This window comes from Chamaea fasciata, unplaced genomic scaffold (genome assembly GCF_029207755.1).
Source record: "Chamaea fasciata isolate MVZ Bird 193981 ecotype frontalis unplaced genomic scaffold, bChaFas1.0.hap1 SCAF_10, whole genome shotgun sequence".
Classification (NCBI taxonomy): Eukaryota; Metazoa; Chordata; class Aves; order Passeriformes; family Sylviidae; genus Chamaea; species Chamaea fasciata.
This window is the reverse complement of record NW_027094095.1, coordinates 3,117,526-3,141,625: the sequence shown is the minus strand read 5'-3', so window position 1 is coordinate 3,141,625 and position 24,100 is coordinate 3,117,526. Positions and strand designations below refer to the sequence as shown.

At 54.6% G+C, this 24,100-nt stretch overlaps 3 protein-coding genes and 1 long non-coding RNA gene across 7 annotated transcripts in view; all 4 read left to right on the top strand.

Annotated features, from left to right (window-relative positions):
* Positions 1-1,573: 1,573 nt before the first annotated feature.
* Positions 1,574-5,270, top strand: ITPA (inosine triphosphatase). Its single transcript, XM_066192057.1, has 8 exons — positions 1,574-1,804; positions 1,886-1,943; positions 2,031-2,095; positions 2,659-2,732; positions 3,377-3,408; positions 4,043-4,158; positions 4,643-4,719; positions 4,983-5,270. Exons 1-8 carry the CDS (start codon positions 1,742-1,744, stop codon positions 5,101-5,103), a joined length of 606 nt encoding a protein of 201 aa, XP_066048154.1. The 5' UTR covers positions 1,574-1,741; the 3' UTR covers positions 5,104-5,270.
* Positions 5,271-5,651: 381 nt separating this feature from the next.
* METTL13 (methyltransferase 13, eEF1A N-terminus and K55) lies at positions 5,652-11,332 on the top strand. Its single transcript, XM_066193080.1, has 8 exons — positions 5,652-5,804; positions 6,545-7,292; positions 7,943-8,142; positions 8,711-8,906; positions 9,126-9,269; positions 9,455-9,664; positions 10,022-10,153; positions 10,596-11,332. The coding sequence occupies exons 1-8, from the start codon at positions 5,652-5,654 to the stop codon at positions 10,868-10,870; spliced, it is 2,058 nt and encodes a 685-aa protein (XP_066049177.1). The 3' UTR covers positions 10,871-11,332.
* Positions 11,333-13,986: 2,654 nt separating this feature from the next.
* LOC136294895 (uncharacterized) lies at positions 13,987-16,371 on the top strand. The gene is made up of 2 exons (XR_010722514.1): positions 13,987-14,335; positions 14,487-16,371. It is a non-coding gene; the product is annotated as an uncharacterized lncRNA (long non-coding RNA).
* A 1,603-nt stretch (positions 16,372-17,974) lies between these two features.
* The window catches only part of DNM3 (dynamin 3), a 169,819-nt gene continuing 163,693 nt past the window's right edge, over positions 17,975-24,100 (top strand). For all 4 annotated transcript variants that reach the window (XM_066192055.1, XM_066192054.1, XM_066192053.1 and 1 more), the window contains exon 1: positions 17,975-18,120. In XM_066192055.1, coding sequence (XP_066048152.1) covers positions 17,975-18,120 — 146 coding nt within the window. The remainder of the gene's footprint in view (positions 18,121-24,100) is intronic.

The window sequence follows — 24,100 nt, the reverse complement described above, 5'->3', positions numbered from 1 at the left end:
CCCCATGCAGAGAAGGGGATTAGGAGTGAGCACAGCTGGCTGGAGGGTTGGATGTGACTCCAAGCTCCCTTGCCCAGCTGGAATATAAACAGGGCTTTTCCCCTCTGTGAGACCTCATCTCTCCAGGTGGGAATCAGGAAGGCAAGCTGGGTTTTTTCCTCCTGAAGTATAGGCTGTTTTTAACATCGTACACTCAGTGGAAGGGACAAAATCATCCTGCCTGTGCCTTTGGCTACTCTCTGCCTGCAAGGGATCGTGAAGATGGATGCAGAGGGACTGTGTCTGTCTCCAGGGGGGCTGCAGTTCTCGCTGAGCTCTTTGGTACTATGTCCTGCCAACTGCAAAGCGAGTTAATTCACTCCTGCTGCTGCAGAGCCCTGCCAGTGCCTCTGCCTTTCTCCCCCAGCTGAGCTTTGCCTTTGCTGCTGCTGCTGCCGCCACCCACGGCGGGACCTTGGTGCCACAGGAGTCCTGGTCAGAAACATCGCAGGAATAGTATTTGCTAAGCAAGTTTTAGAGATTTTTTTTTCCCCCCCCCACAAGGCTGGAAAGACCATTAGAAATGTCTGCTCCTGGGGTGGTACAGAGCAGTCCTCCACGCGTTCCTTTGGTATTGTGGTTTTATATTGCAGCCTGTGCTGGCCCACCCTGGGCTGGTGGCAGAGAGATCTGCAGTCAGCAGAAAGGGGTGTTGTTTCCAGCAGTGTCTGCATGCCTCGGGGTTGGTTTTCACTTAGGAGATGTTATGAAGGAAATTCTACAACAAAAACAACTCCTTCACCCAAGCTTTGGGTCTGTTTTACCCATTCCTGCATTGTGCGGAGGACACACCATCAGCTGCTGTTTTCCTCATGATTTCTTTTGTACAGGGAATGGCATCTTGTGGCGAAAGCCGTGCATTCCTGCGGCAGCTGGGCTGCCCGGGGGAAAGAAGACCCTCGTGAGGAGTGCCCTTGCAAAGCAGGAGCTTTGGCAGGGTCTGGCAGTGAGGAGGGCCCTGGGGACACGGTGGGAGAGCTGGGACTCTGCTGCTGCTCCTTCCCAGGGCCTGCTCCCCACCAGACCTGTGTCTGCAGGGCTCCACACCGGCCCCACGGACACAAGTCTTGACTCGAGGCCCGGAGTTCTTGCTACAGCCGCCAGCTGGTCCTGCCTTTACCCGCGATGCGGGGCAGGGAAAGCGGCCACAGCCCAAGCCGTCGGGGCGCTGCCCTGAGGTGCTAGAATTGGGTGCTGATCAGTTTTAGGTTCAAGTCCCTCAGTGCTGGGGCTGTCCTGAGCACAGACGTTCCCAAGGGACGGCTCTGGCTGTGAGAGGCACCACCAGCAGCAAACCAACAAGGACGGAACTTGATCGCTCCGACTCTGGAAACCCGATGACAGAAAGCGCAGAGACGTCCTAGAGGCTGAACAGCAACAGAGCCTGGAGCACAATGCCCTTCCCGATTCCCCAACTACAGCTGATTCTACTTGAGGAAAAGCAGCGCGGGCTCCCACGGCCGGGGCTGTAGACGCGGCCCGGGGCCGTGAGGGGAGCGGTTGCCATGACGACCGGCCCCGCCCTCCTCGCGTCCCCCGCGGGCCGGCAGTTCCCGCCTCTCTGGCGCGGGCTGATTGCGCCCCCCATTGGCTGGACGCTGCGGGGCGGGCGCGCTCCCCATTGGTCGGGCGCTGCGGGGAGCGGCGGCGCCGCGGGCGCTGATTGGTGGTCGGGCGCGCAGGGGCGGTGCGCGCGGTCAACATGGCGGCGCCGGCGCGGCGGAGCGTCGTGTTCGTGACCGGCAACGCCAAGAAACTGGAGGAGGTGAGGGCGGCGGGAGCGGGGCCTGGAGGGGGGGTTTGCATCTATCCCTCTCTCCCTTTTCACTCCCTTCTCCCTGCGCAGGTCACACAGATCCTCGGAGACTCCTCTCCCTACACGCTGGTGGCGAAGAAAATTGACCGTAAGTTGTTCTCAGGGCGCGGCGGGGAGCGGCGACTCGTCCCGCCCCGGCCGTGTGGTCAGCACCGCCCCATCCCTGTGTCCGCAGTGCCCGAGTACCAGGGGGAGCCAGACGAGATCTCGGTGCAGAAGTGCCGCGAAGCCGCCCGGCAGGTCACTCCTGATTCCCCTTTCCCGGCGGGATGGGTGCGGAGGGACCCCAGGCAGGGACACTGCAGCATCCAAAGCGGCCCGGCTTGGCCTCGCTGCTCTCCCCGTCACCCGGCTGTTCTGGTTGATGCTGTGTCCCTCCTGCAGCGGGAGGTCATGGAAGCTGCTTCAGTGCAGGCCTGGCGGCTGCAGGACATAGAGTTTTATGTCTGCTGAACATTCCAGAGCTGTCTCTGGGGTGGGTGTCTTGAAAGAACCAAATGAGGGCTGAGACTGGAGAAAAATGCAGGCATGGCTCTGGAACACAGGCTTTCCCTTTCCTCGTCCTCCAGGACGGCAGGGAGTGTTCAGCTCTGCTCATTTTCCTCCGTATGAAACCTTCCCTGCTGTTCCTCAGCTGCTCTGGGCTGCGTGGGGAGGGTTTGGGTTTGATTGTGTCTGTCTGGTGTGTGTTGCTTTTGAGGTCAAATGGAAACATGAGGATGGGATAGAAGCAAGGGAATGGGCTTGGAGGCAGTGCCTTCCTGTAGGTCTGATGTTCTCCTTCTCTTGGGCTGTCACTGTAGGTTCAGGGACCTGTTATAGTAGAGGACACCTGCTTGTGCTTCAACGCCCTGGGGGGCCTTCCAGGACCCTACATGTAAGTAGGAGGGAAGCTGTTTCCCCTTTCACGAGCTGGGGTTAGGAGCGCAGGCTGGCAGTGTGGGCTCCACGCTTCAGGAGCAGTGGGCTCAGGGAGGTGATTGCTGCTCTGTGCCCTGCCCTTCATCCTGCACCCCAGGGGCTGGACTGAACTCCTCGAGCCCTGCTGTAAGTCATGGAGCAGGAATGGAGAGACAGACCTGGGTAGTTGGCTCTGGTTTCCAATCTGTGGTGCCTGTTCTGGCAGCTTGGGAACCTGTCCAAAGGGCCGGCTCTGTGCAATAGAGGCACCAAGCCTTTCAGCAGGATTCTGGCATGAGTGTCTCACAGGGACAGCTTTAATCCGTAAGATAACAAAGTTATTACGTATTTATATGGACCCTAGGATGCAGTAAATTAAATACCCCACTGTTGTTTTCACTGTGTCCCCTTCAGCTTAAGAGATAAGTCTGTCCTTCCTGGTAAATAGTCCAGAAGGAGTAATAATAACAGCAAAAATAACAGTAAAATTACAGTAAAAATAACAGTGCATTGAGAGGGATTCAAAGGCCTATGAAAACGTAAGCACCAGTCTCACAAGGATGCCTGTGTTTCTGAGAGATAATAGCAAAAATTGATCTTCCCTCTTTCCTTCCCTTTCAGAAAATGGTTCCTGGAGAAACTCAAGCCAGAAGGTACTGCCCTCATGTTACTGCCGTGTGTGTAACCCATTCCTTTGCCCCTGAGGTGGCTCCCTGCCCATGCTGGGGGAACCAACAGGTTCCTCGAGCCTGTTCTGTGCCCTCCTTTGTGGGATGTTGTTTTTCTCAGTGATTTCACCCCTGGATTCCCAGAGGCTGGTGGCAGGGCTTGTGGGTGCATCTTGTTTGTCCTCAGTCTGACCTGGAAGACCTCCTGCTCCCTGTAGCTTCAGGGCAAGCCCCTCTCCACTAATGCACCCCTCCCCTGCTATGCCTTGATCCCGCAGTTCAGAGTGTGACTGCAAATCCTGTGCTGGTCTCATTAACATGAGCATTAATCACGTTCAGTCACTGGGGGTTTAGTCCTCCCTGGTGCTGCATGGACATATGCTGCGTTGCTTCCACTCCCAGATTCAGAGCAGGGCTCTGGAGCTCACACTGTGAGATGACATCTGAGGCTCTGGCTTCAGTCACAGCACGGATCCTGCCAAGAACATCCCGGTGCCTGAGCTTTGTCACCTCCTGTGGTGGTTGGGAATGTGGAACACTCCATCCATCCGTGCCTGGGCGGGTGTGCTGCGCTGCCAGGGAGCAGCAGTAACCCCAGGGTCCCTTCTGTGTCCCTCAGGCCTGTACAAGCTGCTGGCTGGCTTCGAGGACAAGTCTGCCTACGCGCTCTGCACCTTCGCCTTCAGCAGCGGGAACCCGGAGGAGCCAGTGAGGCTCTTCAAGGGCCAGACCCACGTAGGTGCTGTGTGCCTGGGGAAGGCAGCGTGCTCCGGGAGGAGGGCTGTGCTGGGAGTCTCACAGCAGCACTGGCTCTGCTCAGGACAATTTTGGTGGCCTCTGGGTCACGGAATGTTGGGAACAGGCTTGGGGAGAGCGCAGCTGGCGGGAGGTGGGTGCTGAGGGTGCAGCCCTTTGTTCACTGGGGCTTACTGAACTCTGCGCTCCTCAGCCCCCCATCTCCCTCTGACAGGGCTGTATTCAGGAACAGTTCTTAGCTCTGTTGTTAGGAGAGGTCAAAGCACTGTGAACATAGGGCAGTGCCAGTTTGGAGCTGCTAATTTTGGTCACGTCCTGGGGAGGAGCTGGGAAAGGGGACGGCACCCTGCAGAGCCTGTGGTGGCTGCAGTGTGAGCTACGGCTGCGTGTCTCTGTCTGTGTTTGAAATGTAACTGCAAGGGAAGCGCAGTCTTTAAGGGTTTCTTGTGCCTTCTCATGGCAGGGGCAGATAGTGGAGCCCAGAGGCCCTCGGGATTTTGGCTGGGATCCCTGCTTTCAGCCGGATGGCTACAACCAGACGTAAGTGTTTTACCTACAGCCCTTTACGTAAGGCAGACCTTGGTCAAGGGTGTCCAGAGGAACTTGCTTGTGAGGAAGGGCATCAAGGAGAAATGTCCTCCTGGATCAGAACACGGTGGGTGATGGGAACCGCCCGGATCAGGGATTGTGTCACTACAGATGCCCGGCTGAGCCAAGCAGGGAGGCAGAGGGGGAGCTCTCGGTGCTGTGAGATGTGCTGTAGTGTCTCTGCTGCTGACGCTTGTGGTTTCTGTCCCCTGCAGCTACGCTGAAATGCCCAAGGCAGTGAAGAACTCCATCTCACACCGGTACAGGGCGCTGAGCGAGCTCTCAGCCTTCTTTCTTCAGAGCGACTCGACAGAGCCCCGCCCCGCTCCCAGCTAGTGAGCCGTGGGCTCTCACAAGCACACGGAATTCCTGGAGGCAGAAAGGACCTCTGGAGAGCCCCGAGTCCAACCCCTGCCAAGGCAGGTGCTGTGCATGTCACACGCAGCCGCGGCAGAGACTCCGTCCGCTGCGGGATGCCATTAAAGCCGCTCCTTTTGAACCCACTGCTGCCTCGTTCTGCGCTCTTTTTGTTGCTCCAGTAGTGCCGCCGAGCCCGGCGGGTGCGGGCGGTTAAAGCTGCGCGCTTGTGATTCGGGGCGGCTGAAAGGCACCGGTACCGGGCGCGGGCGCGCCGGGGCCGCCGGCCAATGGGGAGCGGCCGGGGCGGAGGCAGCCAATGGGGAGCGGCGGGGGCGGAGACAGCCAATGGGGAGCGGCCCGGGGCGGAGACAGCCAATGGGGAGCGGCCCGGGCGGAGGCAGCCAATGGGCGGCGGGCGCACCGCCCCGCGCAGCCGGAAGCGGTCAGCGTGGGGGGCACGTGGGGCCGCGGCGGGAGCGGGCAGGGCCCGCCCGGTCACGGAGCCGCCGTCCCGCAGCCCGGCCATGGAGCTGCTGCCCCGCAGCCCCGCGGAGTTCGGCTCCGCACGCTACTGGGATCGCTTCTTCCGCCAGCGCGGGCAGCGCCCCTTCGAGTGGTACGGGGCCTTCCCGGAGCTCTGCCCCGTTCTGCACAAGTATGTGCGGCCCCGCGACAAGGTGAGCCCCGGCTCGTAGCCAGCGGTGTGTCCCCTCCGGGCTCCTCCTGGGCGGCGAGTTCCGAGGTTGTTCTGCCTGGAGAAGAGGAGGCTCGGGAGTGACCTTATCGCTCTCTACAACTCCCTGAACGGAGGTTGTAGCCAGCTGGGGGTTGGCTTCATCTCCCAGGCAACCAGCAACAGGATGAACGGACATAGACTTAGGCTGCTCAGGGAAGGTTTAGGGTGGACATTCGGTGGATGAATTTCTTCAGAGAAAGGGCTCTTAGACATTGGACTGGACTGCCTAGTGAGAGGTGATGGAGTCACCACCTGGAGATGTTTAAGGAAAGACTGGCTGTGGCACTCAGTTCCTGGTCTAGTTGGTCACAGCTTGGACTCCATGTTCTCAGAGGTCTTTTCCAATCTAGTTGGTTCTGTGTGCGAGATCTGATACAGAGGATGTGGAGCCCCTGGTGTGCCTTAGCAAGAGGACAGGAGGCCTGGGTGGCCCTGGTCTGGGCAGCTCTGGGGGTTAAAACACCGGGGTCATTCTCAAAAAACATGCAGCAGATGCATCACTTCTCTGCCCGTGGGACTCTTCTCTGTGGACACATTATCTTAGGCCATGGAGAGTGAGTTTGCAGGCCCTGAGGGTGTGGTGGTCACAGAGGGCTCCTACATACTGGGATTTGCTCCTAAACTGGGGGGGATATTTCCAGGGTGTTCTCACCACCACGCTGCTCTCGTGCTGCTGCCCAGGTTCTCGTGGTGGGCTGTGGGAACTCGGAGCTGAGCGAGCAGATGTATGACGTGGGGATGTGCGAGGACATCGTCAACATCGACATCAGTGACGCCGTCGTCCGCCAGATGCGGGAGCGCAGCGCCAGCACCCGGCCAAAGATGAGCTACCTGCTGATGGACATGCTCCAGATGGACTTCCCTGAGGCCCACTTCCAAGTGGTCCTGGACAAAGGCACGCTGGATGCCCTCCTGACCGACGAAGAGGAGGCCACTTTAGCCAAGGTGGACCAGATGTTTGCTGAGATCAGCCGGGTCCTGCAGGTAGGAGGGCGCTACCTCTGTGTCTCCTTGGCTCAAGCCCATGTACTGAAGAAAGCCGTGGAATACTTCTCCCAGGAAGGCTGGGTGGTGCGTGTCCACCAGGTGGCCAGCAGTGGGGACAAGCAGCAGTTTGTCCTACCGGTCTTCGTGTATGTCATGACAAAGTTCAGGAAGATCCCTGGCTCAGCAGCACAGATCCTGGAGATCTGCCCTGAGGAGCAGGACAAGCCGATGCGGGTGCAGAGCGCGGAGCAGCTGGTGGCAGCAGTGAAGGACAGGCAGCATTATGCCCTGCTCTGCAGCCAGATAAGCAAAACTCCCTGCAGGGAACAGGTTTCCTTGGATCTGTGTGACAAAGAGAGCAGGAAGCCTCGCTACACGCTGCACGTGGTTGACAGCCCCTCGGTGAAACCTTCCCGGGACAATCACTTTGCCATCTTCATCAGTGAGTACAGCTGCAGTCAGGTGGTTGCCCTGGCCAGGAGCTGCAAAACAGCCAGCCCTTCAGGGCCTGTTGAATTTGGGGCTAAAGAGGGAAATAACCCACCTGTGTGGGGTCAGGCTGATGTTTTAGTTCGGCCTTGCGGTGGGATATGTTCCTGCCCGGTGATGCAAGCAGAGATCTGGCACAGAGCTTGTTGGGCAGGGAGACACTGCCTGCCCCGCCTCCAAGGTGGTGATTCCTGCCTGGATGCTGGTGACAGCCAAGTTAGCACCTTGCAGTGAAGGCATCGCTGCTCTGTGTGGGTGTCCTGGCTGGCAGGGCCAGACTGCTGGGGCTGCACTCACAGAGATGCGTGGGCCTCTGCCAGCAGCACCGTTCCCTCCCTGCATGCCTGCAAAGCTGGGGCTTAGCACAGCCTGGAGACGGGTCAGGAGCCTGTTGGACACCCCCTTCTAATGAGATGTGGCTTTTCCAGTTTCTTGCACGAGCCTGCCCAAAACGGGGGAGATCCTGGCACTCTTGATGGTCACAGTGCACGGCTCTAGCCAAGCAGTGGTACCTCTCTTAAATGTCTTGCCATTCCCTGTGGCTCTTCCCTTGGAGGCTGGAGGGCCAGGAGCAGCCCAGGCTGATGGTAGCCCCCTCTGCAGTCCCACAGGGCAGAGAAACCGAGTGGCTCTTTGGGACGGAGGAAGGGCGGAGGCAGCTGGCGGCCAGCGCGGGCTTCGGGCGCCTGCTCACGGTGGCCCTGCACAGGGAGCAGCACTACGAGGGCATGGCCGGCATCCAGGCAGAGCTCTCGGGGAAGGTGATGGAGCTGGCCCCGCCGGGCCTCCCTGCCCGGCAGCAGGTGAGCCCCCCACTGCCCCTGGCTGGCCTTCCCAAAGCAGGGCCAGGCTGGCTCTCTGCCGGCAGGGAAACCCTCTGCTCCGAGGGAGAACAAGCTGCAAGGTGTGAGCTGGGTGCCTTGGTGGGCAGGAGATGGGCCTCAGGTGCAGCTTCTCTTGGGTTTCCCTCCAGCTTGGAGGCAGGATTTGAGGTGCTTGTGTGGTAGGATTCAGTACAAAGTCCTTGCCCTCCAAAACCCAGCATCCCAAGAAAAGCAGAGATCCAGAAACCCTGAAAGCATCCAGCCCCCGTCTTAATCCTGGCTTTAACTTCTGTTCCCTCTGTTTTCTCCTTCCTGCCCCAACTCCACACATCTGAGCTCTTGCAAAATATCTTGCTGTGTCTGTTCCCTGTATTCCCTGTGTTGGGAGGGAGTCTTGTGCAGATCCCCGTCTCTCCCGTGGCGTCCCACTGCTCCTCTATTGTGTCTGCTTCATCCTGGCTCTGTAGCCATGGTCAGGACAGTGGGAATGTCAAGCTCTCCTCCTGTAGCCTTTCCTCCTTCACAGCAGCCCCTGTCGTCCCTGCAGGTGCCCTTCCTGTCTGTGGGAGGGGACATTGGGGTGCGGGCGGTGCGGCACCGCGACAGCAGCGCCCTGAGCGGGGAGTTCGTCGTGGAGGACGTGAAGGGAGATGGCACCTGCTACTTCCGCCGCCTCATCTTCCTCCAGAACAGGAACGTGGTGCAGTCAGAGGCTCGGCTCTTGGCCCCCGCGCCTCTCCCAGGTACGTGGGGCAGGGGCCAAGGCTCATTTTTTGGGGTGACAGAGAGTGAGAGCAATACAGGAAGAAGGTAGAAGTCCTGCTGGGACCTGCCTGTCTTGTCCCAGAGCGGCCCTGGGAGTGTTTTTACACTGTGAGTGGAACAGGGCTGGGGGTGGCTAGTCCCCAGAATCACCTCCATCTCCCCCCTTGCCTTACTGGCTGGTGTCTCCTGTTGTTCAGGCCAGAAGAAGCGGAGGAAGGACAAGAAGAAAGCCAGCCCCACTGAGCCACCTGGAGCCATCGACAAGAGCTACCTGTGCTGTGAGCACCACAAGGCCATGGTTGCGGGGCTCTGCCTGCTGGGGGGCCCCGACGCCCTCCCAGGTGACGAGGCCGGCAGCGGGAGGCTGTGCTGGGGGCAGGTGTCCCCGTGCCACAGCCCCTTGGGGAAAGGCTCTTTTGGCCAAGGTGCCCCGTGCACCCTTCCCAAAGCGGTTTGGGGACAGTGGGTGGGACAGGCAGAGGGATTATGGCATCCTGGTGGCTCACTGGCTGCTCTCGCTTGGCAGGAGAGCTGGCAGTGCTGGTGGTGGGGCTCGGCGGGGGCAGCCTGCCCCTCTTCGTCCATGATTACTTCTCGCAGGCCCGCGTGGCCGTGGTGGAGATCGACCCCTCCATGCTGGAGGTGGCCACGCGCTGGTTCGGTTTCTCCCAGGGTGACCGGATGCAGGTGCACGTCTCCGATGGCCTGGACTACGTGGCCAAGCTGGCAGCTGAAGGTACCACCTCACAGAGCATTTCAGGGGCCCCTTTGAGCCCATGGGGTGCCACGCTGGGTAGCGGGGTCCTGGGCTGTTGTCACCACCTGCTTCCTCTCCCTGGCCATCTCCTGCCGTGTGTCGCCATCTCCGGCCTCACCAGGTCTCTGCAGCTCACAGCCTGTCCCTGCCAGCCTGTGTAGAGGACCTGAGATTTGGTGTCTCCCCCAGCACCGAGGGCTTCTAAAGAGAAACCCCAGCAGAGAAGACGCCCATAATGTGGCAGAGGGGTGCCTTGACCATCCCATCTTTGCCATCCCATGTGTGTAGCTCACCTCTGTCCCACAGCATAACAACTGTCTGTGCTCTGTCCTGCAGCACCAGCCCAGTATGATGCTGTCATGTTTGATGTGGACAGCAAAGACCTCACAGTGGGGATGAGCTGCCCGCCCCCAGCCTTTGTGGAAAAGCCCTTTCTGCAGAAAGTTAAAACCATCCTCAAGCCAGAAGGTAGGAGGGGAGTTCTGACCACGTCCCCGTGTCCAGGCTGGCCGGTTCTGTGGGGAGTTGGGGCTGTGCCACCATTTCTCATCCTGGAGAATAGTGGCCACAGCCAGGATTGCTGCGTGGCATCCCCTTCTCCTCTGGGTCCTGTGTCTGGGTGTCTCAGTGGGCACTGACAGCAGGATGGAGTGGGTGGCCTGGCTCAGGGAGGCTGAGACATCCCAGAGGGACCAGCAGAGTTTTCTGGAAGCAGAAGGTGTAGGCGGTACCTGAGAACAGATCTTGTGGCCACCCACGACCCACGTGGCAGCAGGGACATGGAGTGGGGCCGGGGGCACTGGGGGATGCCGCTGAGGGAGACATTTTCCCCGGGGTGGCACAGGGTGGCAGTGAGCAGGGCGGGTCACGCAGGCTGCTCTGAACCCCGCTCCCTCTCGCCCTGCCGCAGGAGTCTTCGTGCTCAACCTGGTGTGCCGCGACGCCCGGCTGAAGGAGTCCGTGCTGGCCACCCTCAGGGCCGTCTTCCCGCTGCTCTACGCGCGCCGCATCCAAGGGGAGGTGAACGAGATCCTGTTCTGCCAGCCGGGCCCTGCGGGCCGGCGCGACCCCGCAGAGCTGGGGGCACGGGCACGGGCTCTGGAGGGGGCCCTGCGGCAGCCGGGGCGGCCCTGGGACAGCTCCTACGTGCTGGCAGACATGCTGCAGGCCGTCCACATCCTCTGAGGGGGCTATGCCGCTGCTCCAACACACTGCTGCTCCTCCTCGGCGGGCTGTGGCCCCACAACGGGGTGCCCGTGGCCGGCATTGCCACCCGGTGCCGGCCTGGGCCTGCGGGAAGGATGGGACTGGCATGGGAAGTTGCTTCCTGCAGCGTGGCTACTGAGGAAGGGGGCCAGCACCATGGAGGGCTGTACAGCCCGAGGGGCAGCCTTCAGGGGTGAGGAGGGTGTGGCGGGACTGGCAGGACTGTGGGTTTGGGTCTGTTCTCGTTGCTTTCCCACTTTGGGAAGAACATCCCTCCGACTCTCCTTCCCCTTCAGCACAGCTCCTTTCATTCTGATGGTGCTTCTCCCTGCATCTCCAGCATTCCTGGTGTCTCTGCGGAGCCCCAGGCCTGCTCCAAGCCTGCTTGTGGATGTGTGTGGGTGGGCTGGAAGCTGTGAGAATAAAGTGCTCAGGGGTGCTCTGAGGCTTGTAGTGCTTTGCTAAGGCTTATTTCTGAAGCACCTACGCTCCTGGAAAGCCTACGGTCACCTCTGCACTTCAAAGGCATGTTCAGGGAGCAGGCAGCTGCCCCTTGAACCCCACAGCCCCCTCACCACACACCCTCCTCAAACTGCATCCTACAACGTTTCCCTTCTTCCAAATCTCTCCAGCCACCGCCACTGAACTGAAACCACTGAGCTCTGCCCCAGGGCCAGCAGGGACCCAGCCCTGGGCTCAGGCTCCTGGCCACACCAACCCACTCTCCCAGCTGCTGCAGGTCAGCCTTTCTGCAGGATGAAAGGGCAGCCAGAAAATACCCATTGGGGTGTTCCCACAGCACCCCAGTCCTGCCCAGACAGCTCATTCAAGAGCTGACCTTTGTGTCCTGGCTGTTTACAGAACAGCTGACCCGTGGGTTCTCATTCATTCATCAGAGGCTATTTTGGGGGGGCTTGTCTTTCTCCCCTGCAACAGCTGGTGCCCAAATGAGCCTGAGACACGGTACCAAAGTGAGCAGCTTGCAGATAGCAAGGTGACAAACCGGTGCTTTGCCAGTGATCCTGCACCCTCACTCCATGCTCCCCTCTGCCACTGGCAGCCTGAGAGAGGACATCTTTCTGACAGCTGCTTCCCAAAGCACACCCTCGCCTGCCACCTTTCCACAGCCCAGGGAGGTAACAACGCACCAGGAGCAGCTCCAGGAGGGATCTGTGTCTCGGGGTTCCTGCTGGGGCCGTCTCCCAGCTCTGCAGCTCACACACCCTTTCTCAGCAGGGTTTGGGCTGCCCCACATCAGCCTCTCCTTGCTTGGAAGGAGCCAGCTGTGCTCCATCTGTGGGAAAACCTCTGCCATTCAGAGTGAGAGGGCGTGTGAGCCTGACAGTTTGCAGTTCCCAGCTCCATGGGGCCATGGAAAGGACACCCCAAAGGCTCTCAGCCCCTGGAGCAGTGGGGTCCATGTGGCCACTGCACCAAGGCAGGAGATGGGGCTGTTGGTGCCCAGGATGCACCATGGCAGCTGTGCTGCCAGCAAGCACCTCCCTCTGATCAGCAACTGGGGACGTATTGTCATTTTAATTTGCCAGCAGGTTCTACTTTGGGAACTGCTCTGTTCAGATCTCTTCTCTGATGCTTCCTCCCTTGTTCCCCTTCACAAAGAGGGACAGATGGGTGCCCTACTTTCTCCCTGGGCTAACCTGCATTTACACAGAGGGAGTAGATGCTTTTTTTAATAAGTGCTTTTGATGGTTTCCAGGCCCAGGAGAGCAGGGCTGGCCTGCTCCCTGCCTCAGATACTAAGGCTGGCACCCTGGTAGGTGCCCTCTATGTCACTCGTCTCCCAGTCACTCCTCCAGTGCAGTCTCTTCCTCCTGTGGTGAGTTCAGGACACACGGGGGAGAAACAAGGCTGAAGCTGGTGCTGAAGTGTGCCTGCCCCCATGCAGTTTCTAAGCTCCTCTGTGATGAGCAGTGTTTTGAAAGATCTATTATCCACCTAGCTTAGCAATGGCAAATTTCTCAGCTAGATCAGCAGTGCTGCATTTACTCTATTTTTAACTTAGTTTGCAATTCTCAACATAATCTCAACGACATAGGTTTGTGTGTGTGTGCCCTTTATTTTACTGAAACCATCTCCTTTCTTCCCCAGGAGCTCATACAAAGGCTGCCTTCATCCCTCCCTTGTCCAGTCCTGCCTTTCTGTTGTGCTTCCAAAAATGCTGCATAACGCCACATCCTGGTGGAAAAACAAAAGCCATCTATTAGAAACAATGTAAGGATGAAATCTCAGTTCATTGCAGCTGTTCTTGCAGCTACTGATAGCCTGAACTCTTTGGTCTGGAAATTAATTTCAGCTGGAAAACTGGCAAATTCATGAGTGCTGCAAATCCTCCTCTGCAGGTAAAACGCTCCAAGGCTGGAGTAATTGACACGTAGTAAATATTCCTCTGCTGGCAGCCAAAACATGCAGCAAATGTATATGTTTGGCAATGTGATTCTGTCGAGTGTTTTGGCAATGTACTCATGTTTACATCCCTATCTCCTCACTTCCTTCCCTTGCAGCGTAGGCACGCTGTCAGTGGCGGGATAGAAACAAGCTCTGCTGTCACTTAGCAACCTCCACTGGCACGGAGATGTTGACTTTTTCCTTTCTGGCTTTCCCAGCACAAAAAGCGGGGTGTGTAACTCACCCCATGGCTCAGGTGTGAGGCTGCAGCCAGCTGGGCATGCTTTGGCCTGGTCCAGCCCCTTCTCAGAGCATCCTATCCGTGTCCTGCTGCCACTCCAGTGAACGAGATGCTGGGAGTTGGTGGGTCAGCCCTGAGTTTCCTGAGCTTGGGTGGAAGGCTGCAGAGGTTTTTTTGGCCTAGGGTGGCTGTGGGCAGGCAGCTGGCAGGACCATGACACTTTGAGGCAGGCACTGATGGGTTGCCACGGCCCAGGTCCCTGTTCTGCAGAAAAGGAGAGGATGACACTCCAGTTCCCTCTTGGGAACAGGATGGAGGTGGATAAGGTACATACTGTCATCAGCTCAAAGTACAGCAAGCAGCTGGGAGAGATTTTACAGCACCAAAAGCTGCAGGGACTGAGCCCCGGGCTGATTCCCTTCAGCTGGGCAGAGCCTTGATCCCACTGCCTGGGGATGCTGCACGGCATGGTCCAGCACAACAAGGGCTGCAACAGCCACTCCCAGAGGCTGGAAGCACGTGGGAAGTGTTTTGTCCATGAAATCTTCCCTTGGGGAAGCACTTGGCTTGTCAGGCTTGGTGGCCAAGGAAGCAGGCAGGCTGCCAGGCTGCAGGGAGGGAGTACAGCTCTTTCCTGGGGTGCTAAGGGCTGCAGGGAAACATCTCTGCAGGCTGCAATGCAGCAGGGTGTCCTTTATCTACCCTGCAACTGGATGCACCCGACTAAAGAATGCAGCTGGAGGTCACTGGGCAGGAGAGAGGAGAGATGGGACAGGGATTGGGCTGTCCTGCCATCAGTGAGTCAGCAGTGCCCCGGGCTGTGGGGGGGAAGGCAGAAAGCACATCCTCTCTACATGGAGAAATGCTGCAGCCACTACTCTAAATCACAGCTCTGCAGCCACTCCGGCTCTCTTTCACGGGCTTGAATTCCATCTTTTGCTGCTTCAGGGTCTGAGCTCTCGTCCTGGCAGATGCACGGGCATAATGCTGACTGGCACCTTCATGGAGCTCCGCTGCAGAGCCAAGCGCTGCCGAGAACCTGGGAGCTCCCCCTCCACGGGCTCCCTGCCCACACCTCCTCCTGCTCTGTGCCCATCAACTGCCTGAAAAGCTCTGCAAAAACTCTGCGTTTGTGTCTGAAGCAAGAAGGAGGTGAGGCAGGTCCCTGGAGAGACGAACCTGCCTGTTCTTAGGGGAGAGGATGCAGCCCGAGCTGTGCTCTGCTCCCCGCGGCCAGGGCAGCGTGACTGGCTCTTCACTGCAGGCATCTGCGAGTCGCCACTCGGCTGGTTTATATAGAACTCATTTCTTGTGAAGGGAATTGCACTGGGGTGTGTTTATGAAGCAGCCTGGGGACCTGGTCCAAATGTCCTCAGATTTAACGTCACGCTGCCTGGTTAGGGAGGAGTGCTGTGCGTGAGTTTGTGGGTTCAGCTGCACCCTGAAGCCAGGCTATTTTTGCCATGTATTTTTCTCAAAGTCGTGGCAGGACAAGCTTGCTGTCTGTAGCCTTGATCTGAAATGCACTGGAGGCTGCGACTGGGGGCCCCAGGCAGGCTGTGCTGGAGCTGGTGACATGTGACATCAGACCATGCTGTTGGAGTCAGGATGTCACCTTGGGGAGCAGGGCACCCACCCTTCCTGCCATGCCAGGAAAGGTTTTCTCTCCTTGCTGAGCCTGGCACGCAGCAAAAGGAAATTATAAATATTGTGGGGCACAGCTGAGCACACCAGGGTAAAACCAGATTGTGTTTAGCTGGTTAACCAGTGAGCAGCACAGCTCTGGGCTCCTGGGGATTGCACCTACTGCTTCCCCAGAGAACAATTTCTTCTGTGGCCCCACGACACTGATTTGGGTCTTGTATTTCAGAGTTATTTGTTAGAAGAAGCTTTGCAATGGTGTCTGCTAGTAGCACCCCTGTTTCCTTTAATTTAGCCACTCTGAATCTTGGCAAATTCAGGCAGCCAGGCTGGGCTCTGCACGGGGGTTTGGAACAAGCTGTCCAGAGAGGAAAAGCAGAAACCTAAAGATATGCTCAGGTGCCTCTCCTCTCTCCTTCCCTGCTTTCTTGGAGTTGTTGGAAAAAGGAGGAAAACCTCTCATGATAACACAAGCATCCATAATGAAATTGTCTGTGTTTCCAGAAGGTGGGGAAAGCACTTGGCTGCTTTTGGCTTTTTTTTTTTTTTTTGGAGGGGGGAAGAGTGGATTTTTGTACATGATAGAATGTGGGCACTTAGTGGCTTTAACTCTGCTTCACCAGACAAAATGTTTGGTTTGGAAACTTCCCAGACTTGGGGGAATAACTCAAACTTTTCCTAATCTTAGTTGTTTTCCTATTTTATTTTATTCATTGAAGCAGACAAAGCTGTAATTGAAAGACCTCACAGAAAGGACAGTTCCCCAGGTTATCAGTTTGAAGGTGTGCATGGTGCTGCTCCCCAGGCATCGTGCCTTTCTCTATCTTCATTTGTCTCCTGTGGAGATGCAATCCCATAGCCAGGCTGCTCTTCTAGGGACCTTAATTATTTCACGGGGACAGCACAAAGTGCTCTGACACTCATGATGTTCTTCCCAAATTCCAGCCTCCATAGAAACCCATGAACTGGAGGAAGGCCAGGCAGCTACTCCAGTGCCTCCTGGCATAGCTTGCTCACCCAGGAGTGGGGAAAGAAAAAAATCATGCTGCTAATTGGCATAATTATGTCAATAACTCCCAGGCTCCCAACTAGACAGAAATGATGGCAAGGCTTTTCCCAGAGGCTGTGATCTGACTGCAGCGGGGAGGAGAAGCCGTCTCCGCCTTATGCCGATTAAAAACTGTTACTTGTTTCCAGAGTTACAGGTCGGTCTGTTGTAGAGTAATTTTTTACACTTACTGAGAGCTCTGGCCAAGAAGTTTTGATAATCCTCCAGATCGTTAGTTCCGTCAGCCTGCGGGATGTTCACAGTTCCCTTTTGTTTTGCTTTTCACGCTGAGCGGGGCCAGCGTCTGCTTTAATAGAGAGGATAACTTTTATCGCTGCGGGACTCCAAAGCCTGCGTTTCGGATATTTTCATGATGTGACTGCTGCCAGTAATCGCAGATAAGATCTCATCTCTGTTGTGTGCCTGAGCTTTTAGCTCAGCCTCAGCGTGCATTTTTAATTGAACCCGCTGCAGTGACATGGCTTGGAGCTTGATGTCGCTTCCCAGCCTGCTCCCGAGCCATCCACCTGCTGCCAGCCCTGCCGGAGCCGGCTCCTCCTCACAATGTGCCTGACCCTGGCAGCACTCCTGCCTGTGGCTGAGCATTGCCACAGCCCTTCCCAGCAGCAGGATGGGGTGGCTGGCTGGGGCTGGGGCCCTCAGGGGAGAGGGGCAGTATGGTGGTCCCATGGTCAGCACACAGACCGGGGTGAACCATGCTCCTCGTGTCCAAGTGTGCCAGCACCGAGGTGGCCTTGCCCTCAGGCAGGAACAGCACCACAGAATGGGTCAGGTTGCCAGAGAGCACAGTGGGGCATCTGGTCCAATCCTCCAGGTCAAGCAGTGTCATCCCAGAGCACAGGCTCGGGATTGAGTCCAGTTGGTTCTGGGATATCTCCAGGGAGGGAGACTCCACAGCCCCACAGCCTCTCTGGACAAGCTGTGAAAAAAAAAAATCCCTAACAAACAAACTCTAAGTGATGTAGAGGTGGTGAAAAGACAAATTACTTGACCGTAGGATTGTCTTGTTAAGGTTTAGGGCTCGACATGTTTCAGTTCTCTCAGACCTAGAGGGAGGTTACCAAAGGGAAGGAAGAAGAGTGCACCACTTAGTTGACACAAACAGTGCAGAATTTAGGGGCTACAAGGACATTTGGCGGAACACCCAAGATAAAGAAGAAACTAGTAAAAACCGAGCAACTGTGCTGAAATCAGCTCTGGCTGGGTAAGAGGTAATTCTGGCAGGGGCAAATTGTGACCACTGACTCACAGACCACCGACCCAAAAAACCCACTAACTCAAGAGAAAGACGGAGCGTGCAGACTAATTAGCATTGGAAGCAAGAGGATCATTAACCAACAGAAGACAGAACACGAATTAATAAGCGAACTAGATAACTTACAGCCAAGAAACATCAACGCCTCGGTTTGTTAAAATCCACAAAAAGGGAAAACTTTTGACAGTGGTCGTGCTGGCTGTGGATTTGCCAGCCAGCCATCTTTCTGCACAGAATTATAAATAAATCCAACCTCAGCGTGGATGGGCCTTCGGCACAGCGCGGGGAAGAAGGGATTTTGGGACAACCGTGGGACAACCGTGCGAACCGCACCGGGACCCTCACGGGAGGGGCGTGGCCGCCCCGCGAGGCCCCGCCTCCATGCCCGCGGAGGGAGGGGCGCATGCGCAGTGCGCCGGCCGTTACCTGTCAGCGGCGGCGGGCGGAGGAGGAGGAGGAGGCGGCGGCGGGATGGAGGGGCTCATCCCGCTCGTTAACCGGCTGCAGGATGCCTTCGCGGCGCTGGGCCAGAACTGCCTGCTCGACCTGCCGCAGATCGCGGTGGTGGGCGGGCAGAGCGCCGGCAAGAGCTCCGTGCTGGAGAACTGCGTCTCCAGGTGAGGGGCGGCGGGCACGGCACCCCCGCGCCCCCCCCGCTCCCCCCCCCCCCCCCCCGCGGCCCGCAGCGCGCGCTGCTCCCAACGGCCGCGGCGCGCGCCCCCCCTCAGAGCGGCGAATGCGGGCGGGCGGCGGCGGGCGGGGATGGACCGGGAGGGTTTTTTGGGGGACAGTTCGCGGCTCCGAGCCCACCGTGGGTGCCCGGTGCCCACCGAGGATGCTCGCTGTCCCTCGCCCCGCGGTGCCCCGGCGGTGGCGAGGCGGGCCCTGGCCCGGCAGCGCCCGTGATGCGATGTGCGCGTTGAGGGGAAGCCGCCGCGGCTCCGGTGCGAGCGCGTTCGTGTGCCCGCTTGGTGTGTGCGTGTGTGTGTGGGTGACCGCTGCTCGAGAGGAACGAGGTGTTTAAAGCCCCGAACCCTAATTTCGGTGGGGCGCTGGCTCTGGGCGGCTCATTCCTCCCATCCCATCGCATATAAATTCGCACCGTTCCAACGCGCCTGTGGCTATTCGAATCACGGAGTCATTAAGGTTGGAAAAGACCTCCAAGATCGTCAAGTCCAACATGCGCATCGTTTCTAACAAATCACTGACGGGAAAAGGGGAAGCCTGACGATTCAGGCGGTGCTTTTTGACGGCCAGGCAGTGCCTCTGGAGACGTCCCGAGGTAAACACGGGCTTCACGTGCTGTTTGATGAAGTTCCTGCTGCGTTTGTCTCAAATAGCTGCGGGCTCCCGGAGGGAGGTGGTGCTCCCGCAGCGGAGCTGCGATCTAGTGCGGCTTAGAGGGTCGAAATACTGTTGAGTGTCGATGACTGGGGGACTTGGATGTGCGGAGATCTTCACCGAAGGTAATATTAAGTGCTGTGACACTCCACAACCTGGCCGTATAGCTCTTGATACCCGGTATAAAAATACTGTATAGTGGTTTTTCATCTCTCCTTCAGAACTGACTGTGTTAAGTGTCAGTTCTTCCTCTTCTTTCTCCTTGAAGACTCTAGCTAGCTGCTGGTGTTGACAATATTGCCAAATCTCTCGAGTTTGGAAAACGTAAACGAGATCCTCAGAAAGCACGATTTGCCATCAAATTATTACTGTTTTCTTTAAACAAGTCCTTAAAAAGTATTTTGGTAACCTTTTGACTTTTTGAGCTGCGTGTCCACGAATCTGTGCAAAGCACATGTACTGAGGGGGAAAAGGACCTTCATTTTTCTTGTCAGTGAGGATATTTTGATCCCTGGGATCGGGGCTGAGTGAGGTGGGCTGTGGGCTGATGTCGGTCTCTGGATCCAGCTGTGCTGATGGAAGATGATACTGCTCCCGGATGCTTCTCACTGCTCGGCTGCCAGAGGCATCTGCTCCGTCTGATCCGCAGGTGGAGCTGTTCTTCGGAGCCGCCTGGATGTGCCCGGCTGGAGCAAAAGGTGAAAAGGAGCAGTTTGTGCTGATCTGGCCTGTTTGGCCGGGAGGCTGGAACCAGCTGCACCGGTGGAGGTGTGGGCACTTCTGGCAGGATTTATGGAGGAGAGCTAGGGCCAGTAACTTTTTTCACTCGTGTAGTTGTTGACTGTGCAGCCTGCAGGCACTTCAAGGCACTCTCTTCAGAGAAGAGATTACAGGCTATTGTGAAACACCTGAATGTCTCCATCACATGGGATGTGGAATTTGGCTTCTTTCAGCCTGGTTTCAGACTTCCACATAGTTGTTTTATGCAATAACTTCTTGAGATTCAGCAGTAACTGATCTGTGGTACCTCCCTACTTGCAACCTTGGAGCCTGTTGCAAAAATGACATTAAACTACATTGCTTCAAACCTATTCCATGGGACTTGATCATGGTTGTTTTGCTTTTCCTCCAGACTGGGTACGTGTGGTCAGCAGATGTGCCCTTGCTAAGCTGTGAGAACTTGGTTGTGAACCCTCAGAACCAGATTAATAAATATCCATGAGCTCAGAAGAGGATTTTGCTTGTTAGATCAGCAGACAAATGGCCTGTGTCTCTTTTTCTTAAGCCATAGGATATTCCTGTTTTTACGGGATAATGCAGCTGCTCTCTGCAAACAAGTTTGTTTCATCCACATCTGTCTTGATATGGCTTGTAGAGGTAGCCAGTCTCCCTGTAGAGCTGTGCTGCACTCATTTCTCTTTGTTACAGGTGTATTGCGTGACCTCTAGTAACCACAGAGCCAGCTTTAACTAATAGTGACACAGCTTTGAAATTGACATCAAAATAAAACTGTCCTTGCATTGCTCTGAAGTTTGAGCTTTAATTCTCATGGCCTCGGTTTAGGTTTTTTTTTGTTTGGTTGTTTTGTTTTTGTGGAGTTTTTTTCTGTTGGTTTCAGTTTGGCTTTTTAAACCACATGAATCACTATCATTAGTAGATTTTGAACTCTTAGCCTTCAGAGAGATATTGAAGAGCTCTTTTCTTCAGGAATAGCTGTAATTGGTATGAGGAAGGCACGGTATCCCCCATGTGTAGGACAGGGTCTTACTACAGACACGCTGCTGGTTGTTAACCTGTATTTGTCAGTGGAGCTGTGGTGAGGTTGGTGGTTTCAACTCTAGGATCAGGTTGTTATTCCCTGCTGTCTGTAGCCACTATAGCACTGTTGGTGTTTCACAAGTCTTCCACAAGATCTTTTGTTATGCAAAGATTACTCTTTTTTTTGCACTTGGACAGTAGAAACTGTTTTCTGACTTGCAGGTGGTATCAAGAGTTAGAGCCCTTTATGTGTCCTGGGAAGCCTGTTGGGCCCTGTAGGGTTATCCACCATCTCGTTTCTGCACTGCTGTAATTTATCATGAGGGTTGTGAGGAATCTGGTGCTGGCACAGGTGTGGGGGCTGGCAGGTGGCCTGGGAGCAGGAGCCAGGTCCTGCTCAATGACACGGATCCATCACTGCCTCAAGGCTGCTGAGGTGCACACAGGATCCCAGATGACTGCCCGCAGGCAGGGAGTATGTTGGGATTAGTTCAACATGTGTTTTACATCGATGGTGGTGCTGATTGAGGATAGATTCTGCGTGTTTGCCTGCTGCAGGAATTGTGTGACGCCCAAAACTACTTGTCTCCTTGTACGCTGGCTTTGAACTAAACTGGAATGAAGCAGTGTCAAATCTCCCAATGTATCCATTGTTGTTGCTATTTGGATTAGCATCTCCTGAGGAATTTGGAGAGTTTCCTCTTTATGTACTGCTCCTCTGTGTGTAAGGAGACAGTTCCTTTTGGTAGTCAAGGACTGTGTGTGAAGGTTTTTCTCTCAGGATTCTGGTTATATTTAGATGGAAACAGAGATTCTGGGGAGCACCTGAGGACAGCAGTCATTGCCATTTACGGGTTAGAGCTTCATGTGCTCATAACTGGAGCTCATGGTGTGTGTTTGAGGAAATGAAGTTGTCTGTAGAGCAAATGTTCTTCCTACCTCCTTCTGCTTCCCTTTGTAACAGGAGTAAATGTGCCCAGAAAATGTTGAGCCAGTGTTTGAAGCAAAGGATCTAATGCAGCCTTCTGGTACAGGTTGGTTGGAGAGCGTTTCAAAAGCACAAAGGGAAGTGAAACAACAGATTCCAGCAGATTGCCAGTGGGAGAAGGCACTTGCTCTCTCTTATTCCTGTGCTCCTGAGCAGTTCAGGGCCAGGAGCTTATATGTTGTTTGTGCTTTTCAAACTCGCTTTTGATAGTAATAGGGTTAGTTAAAAGAAAACAAATGTCAGGAAGCAATCCCTGTAAACTGTATTTGGAGAGAAGGCACTTTCTGTTGTTTCATCTATATCCCAATGGGTTTTTCAGATAACTGAAGGCACAGACAGCAGCTACTTTGTCAGGGCCTCCTCCTTCAGAAATCAGAACCTTGTTTTACTCTTAAAAATAACAAGAAATTAATAATTAGGTTTCCAACTTAAAAGCTCTTCCCTTCCTGCTTAATATAATGCAAACTGCATGTGGCCAAATAATTGTTTTGTAAGAGATGTGAACTCTTGATTGTAAGCCTGTCAGTCATAATCAAACAGGCACTTTCATTTTAAGAGCCCGAGGTCTGATTGTGTAATTCAGTTTGCAGGTTTTTGATCTGAGATGCTTTTGATAATCTTAGGGCCACTGCATGTAAGTAGAGCTATTTATTATGACATATGTAGTGATTATTTCTTTTTGAAATTACTATTCCTTGTGTGCTCAGCTCATTCTGTTCTGCTTGAGATGGCGGTTGTGAAAAGACTGCGTTGAGTCATTAGAAGGGAAGGAACTTAAACTCTGGCTGCTAGAGCAGAAAATCTCTCTGAAGAATGTAGACATATATTTAGATTGATGCTTCCTGGGGGAGATGTATTAAGATTGGTGCAGGTACTTTATTCTTTTAGTTACTAGGCATTGACAGGAAAACCTTTTTTACAGAAAATCCCCTCTTTTGTGAATCAGGCATGAAAAAGCTAAGCAGCCAAACTGAGATACAAACTGAGACGTGGTGCTGTGTGCTCCTTTTTAATTTTAAGGATCTTCTGGAAATGGAAGTCAGCCACTCCTTTTCCTGACTAATTAAGCCCTAGTACAGCTTGGAGTACAGTATTGAATGTATTCGCCTAGTTATCAAAATACTCTGGTGCAAGGAAAGCAAGAATTTTCTGGGTATTTCATTAATTAGAAACGGCAGCAAATGAGACAGTGGCTTGTTTGGGTTTCTTCCCTGAATTAAGTTTTTGCATTTATACATTGAAGAACTAACAGGCTGTTTAGATAAGATACATATGGCTTGGTTTTGTCCTTAAATGTAACTTCATTGTGGACTTTAAGTTTTTTTGTTTTGTTTTGTTTTTTTTTCCTTCAAGTCTTGAGAATTGATATATACGAAGTAAAGGAAATGTGTATTAAAAGATAGACATGCAAACAAATATGCTGTTTTTTCACCACCACCCCACATGTAAAGTATTTTTTTCCCCTCTAAAACTACTTTGAGGATTTGTCTTTTATTTTTGGCATTTAAATTTGGCCAATTAAGGAAAGCTGTCCTCTGTCATGAGGCAGGCATGGTGTAGGGAGCTCTGCCCTTTATTCTGGTGTGTAAGTTCAGCGTATCAGGCAGGTTAGAGATGCTAAATCAATAAGTAACACTCCACTTTTGTCAAGTGTACCTCTGAGAATTCATAGTCTTACTGTAACTTCAGCATGCTGTGCGTGATCAAGGTATTGTAGCATTTAGTGAATACAAGTGTAGTATTTGAAGTCTGTGCTCTAGACTTCAGAAAAACTTCAAAACCCTGCAAAAAGCAATGTTCAAAAAACCCCCAGTCTGGTCTCGAGTGCCTTGTAAGAAATCAGTGCTACTGACTCAGTGGCAGTTGTTAGTGGGAGTTCAATCCATTGAGGTGCTGCAGGTGGCTGCACTCCTCTGGTCGTTTCTAAAGGAGACCTGTCATCTCAGGAGAGATTTGTGGGTTGGGGTTTTGTTTTGGTTTGGATTTTTTTTTCTTTTTTTTTTTTTTTTCCAGACCATAAGAATCTACTTTATCCAGACTTTCCTGCTTTTTAATAGAGAGGCACTTCTGGAAGTTCAACAGATTGTCTGACTCTCTAGACTTTTGTATAGGATGATAAATCTGTTACTCACTGCCTTCAGGAAGAGCCCGCACTTGGGATTCTGTAGTGTTGAGATCAACAAATAACCAACACCTTTGTTATCTTGCTGTTTCTTGGTGGGCATTGCTGCTGATGTTTCAAGCTTGTCACTTTCCTGTGTAGATGAAATAGCAAACAAGGATTTCCAGCTTAAATAAATAAATAAATGTTAGGAATGGGATTGTTTGGACATTCTCCAGTAAACGTTGGGAGTGATGCTGCCATGGATTGCAGCAGGGACATGGAAGTGTGGACACTGCTCTCTGCCACTCTTTACTGTGTGGTAAATAGTACCTGTATGGGTATCCACACATGCCTTGACTGGATGTAGAATGTAGATTTTTATTCCTTTGTTTTTCACTTTCTTCTC

Bases quoted from the DNA above. Each gene is read 5' to 3' on its own strand.
- METTL13 (XM_066193080.1), top strand. From the start codon at position 5,652: ATGGAGCTGCTGCCCCGCAGCCCCGCGGAGTTCGGCTCCGCACGCTAC. The intron at 8,143-8,710 runs GTGAGCCCCCCA...TCGTCCCTGCAG, and splicing joins GCCTCCCTGCCCGGCAGCAG to GTGCCCTTCCTGTCTGTGGG. The intron at 9,270-9,454 runs GTGACGAGGCCG...CTCGCTTGGCAG, and splicing joins GGGCCCCGACGCCCTCCCAG to GAGAGCTGGCAGTGCTGGTG.
- ITPA (XM_066192057.1), top strand. From the start codon at position 1,742: ATGGCGGCGCCGGCGCGGCGGAGCGTCGTGTTCGTGACCGGCAACGCC. The intron at 2,733-3,376 runs GTAAGTAGGAGG...CTTCCCTTTCAG, and splicing joins GGCCTTCCAGGACCCTACAT to AAAATGGTTCCTGGAGAAAC. The intron at 4,159-4,642 runs GTAGGTGCTGTG...TTCTCATGGCAG, and splicing joins TCTTCAAGGGCCAGACCCAC to GGGCAGATAGTGGAGCCCAG.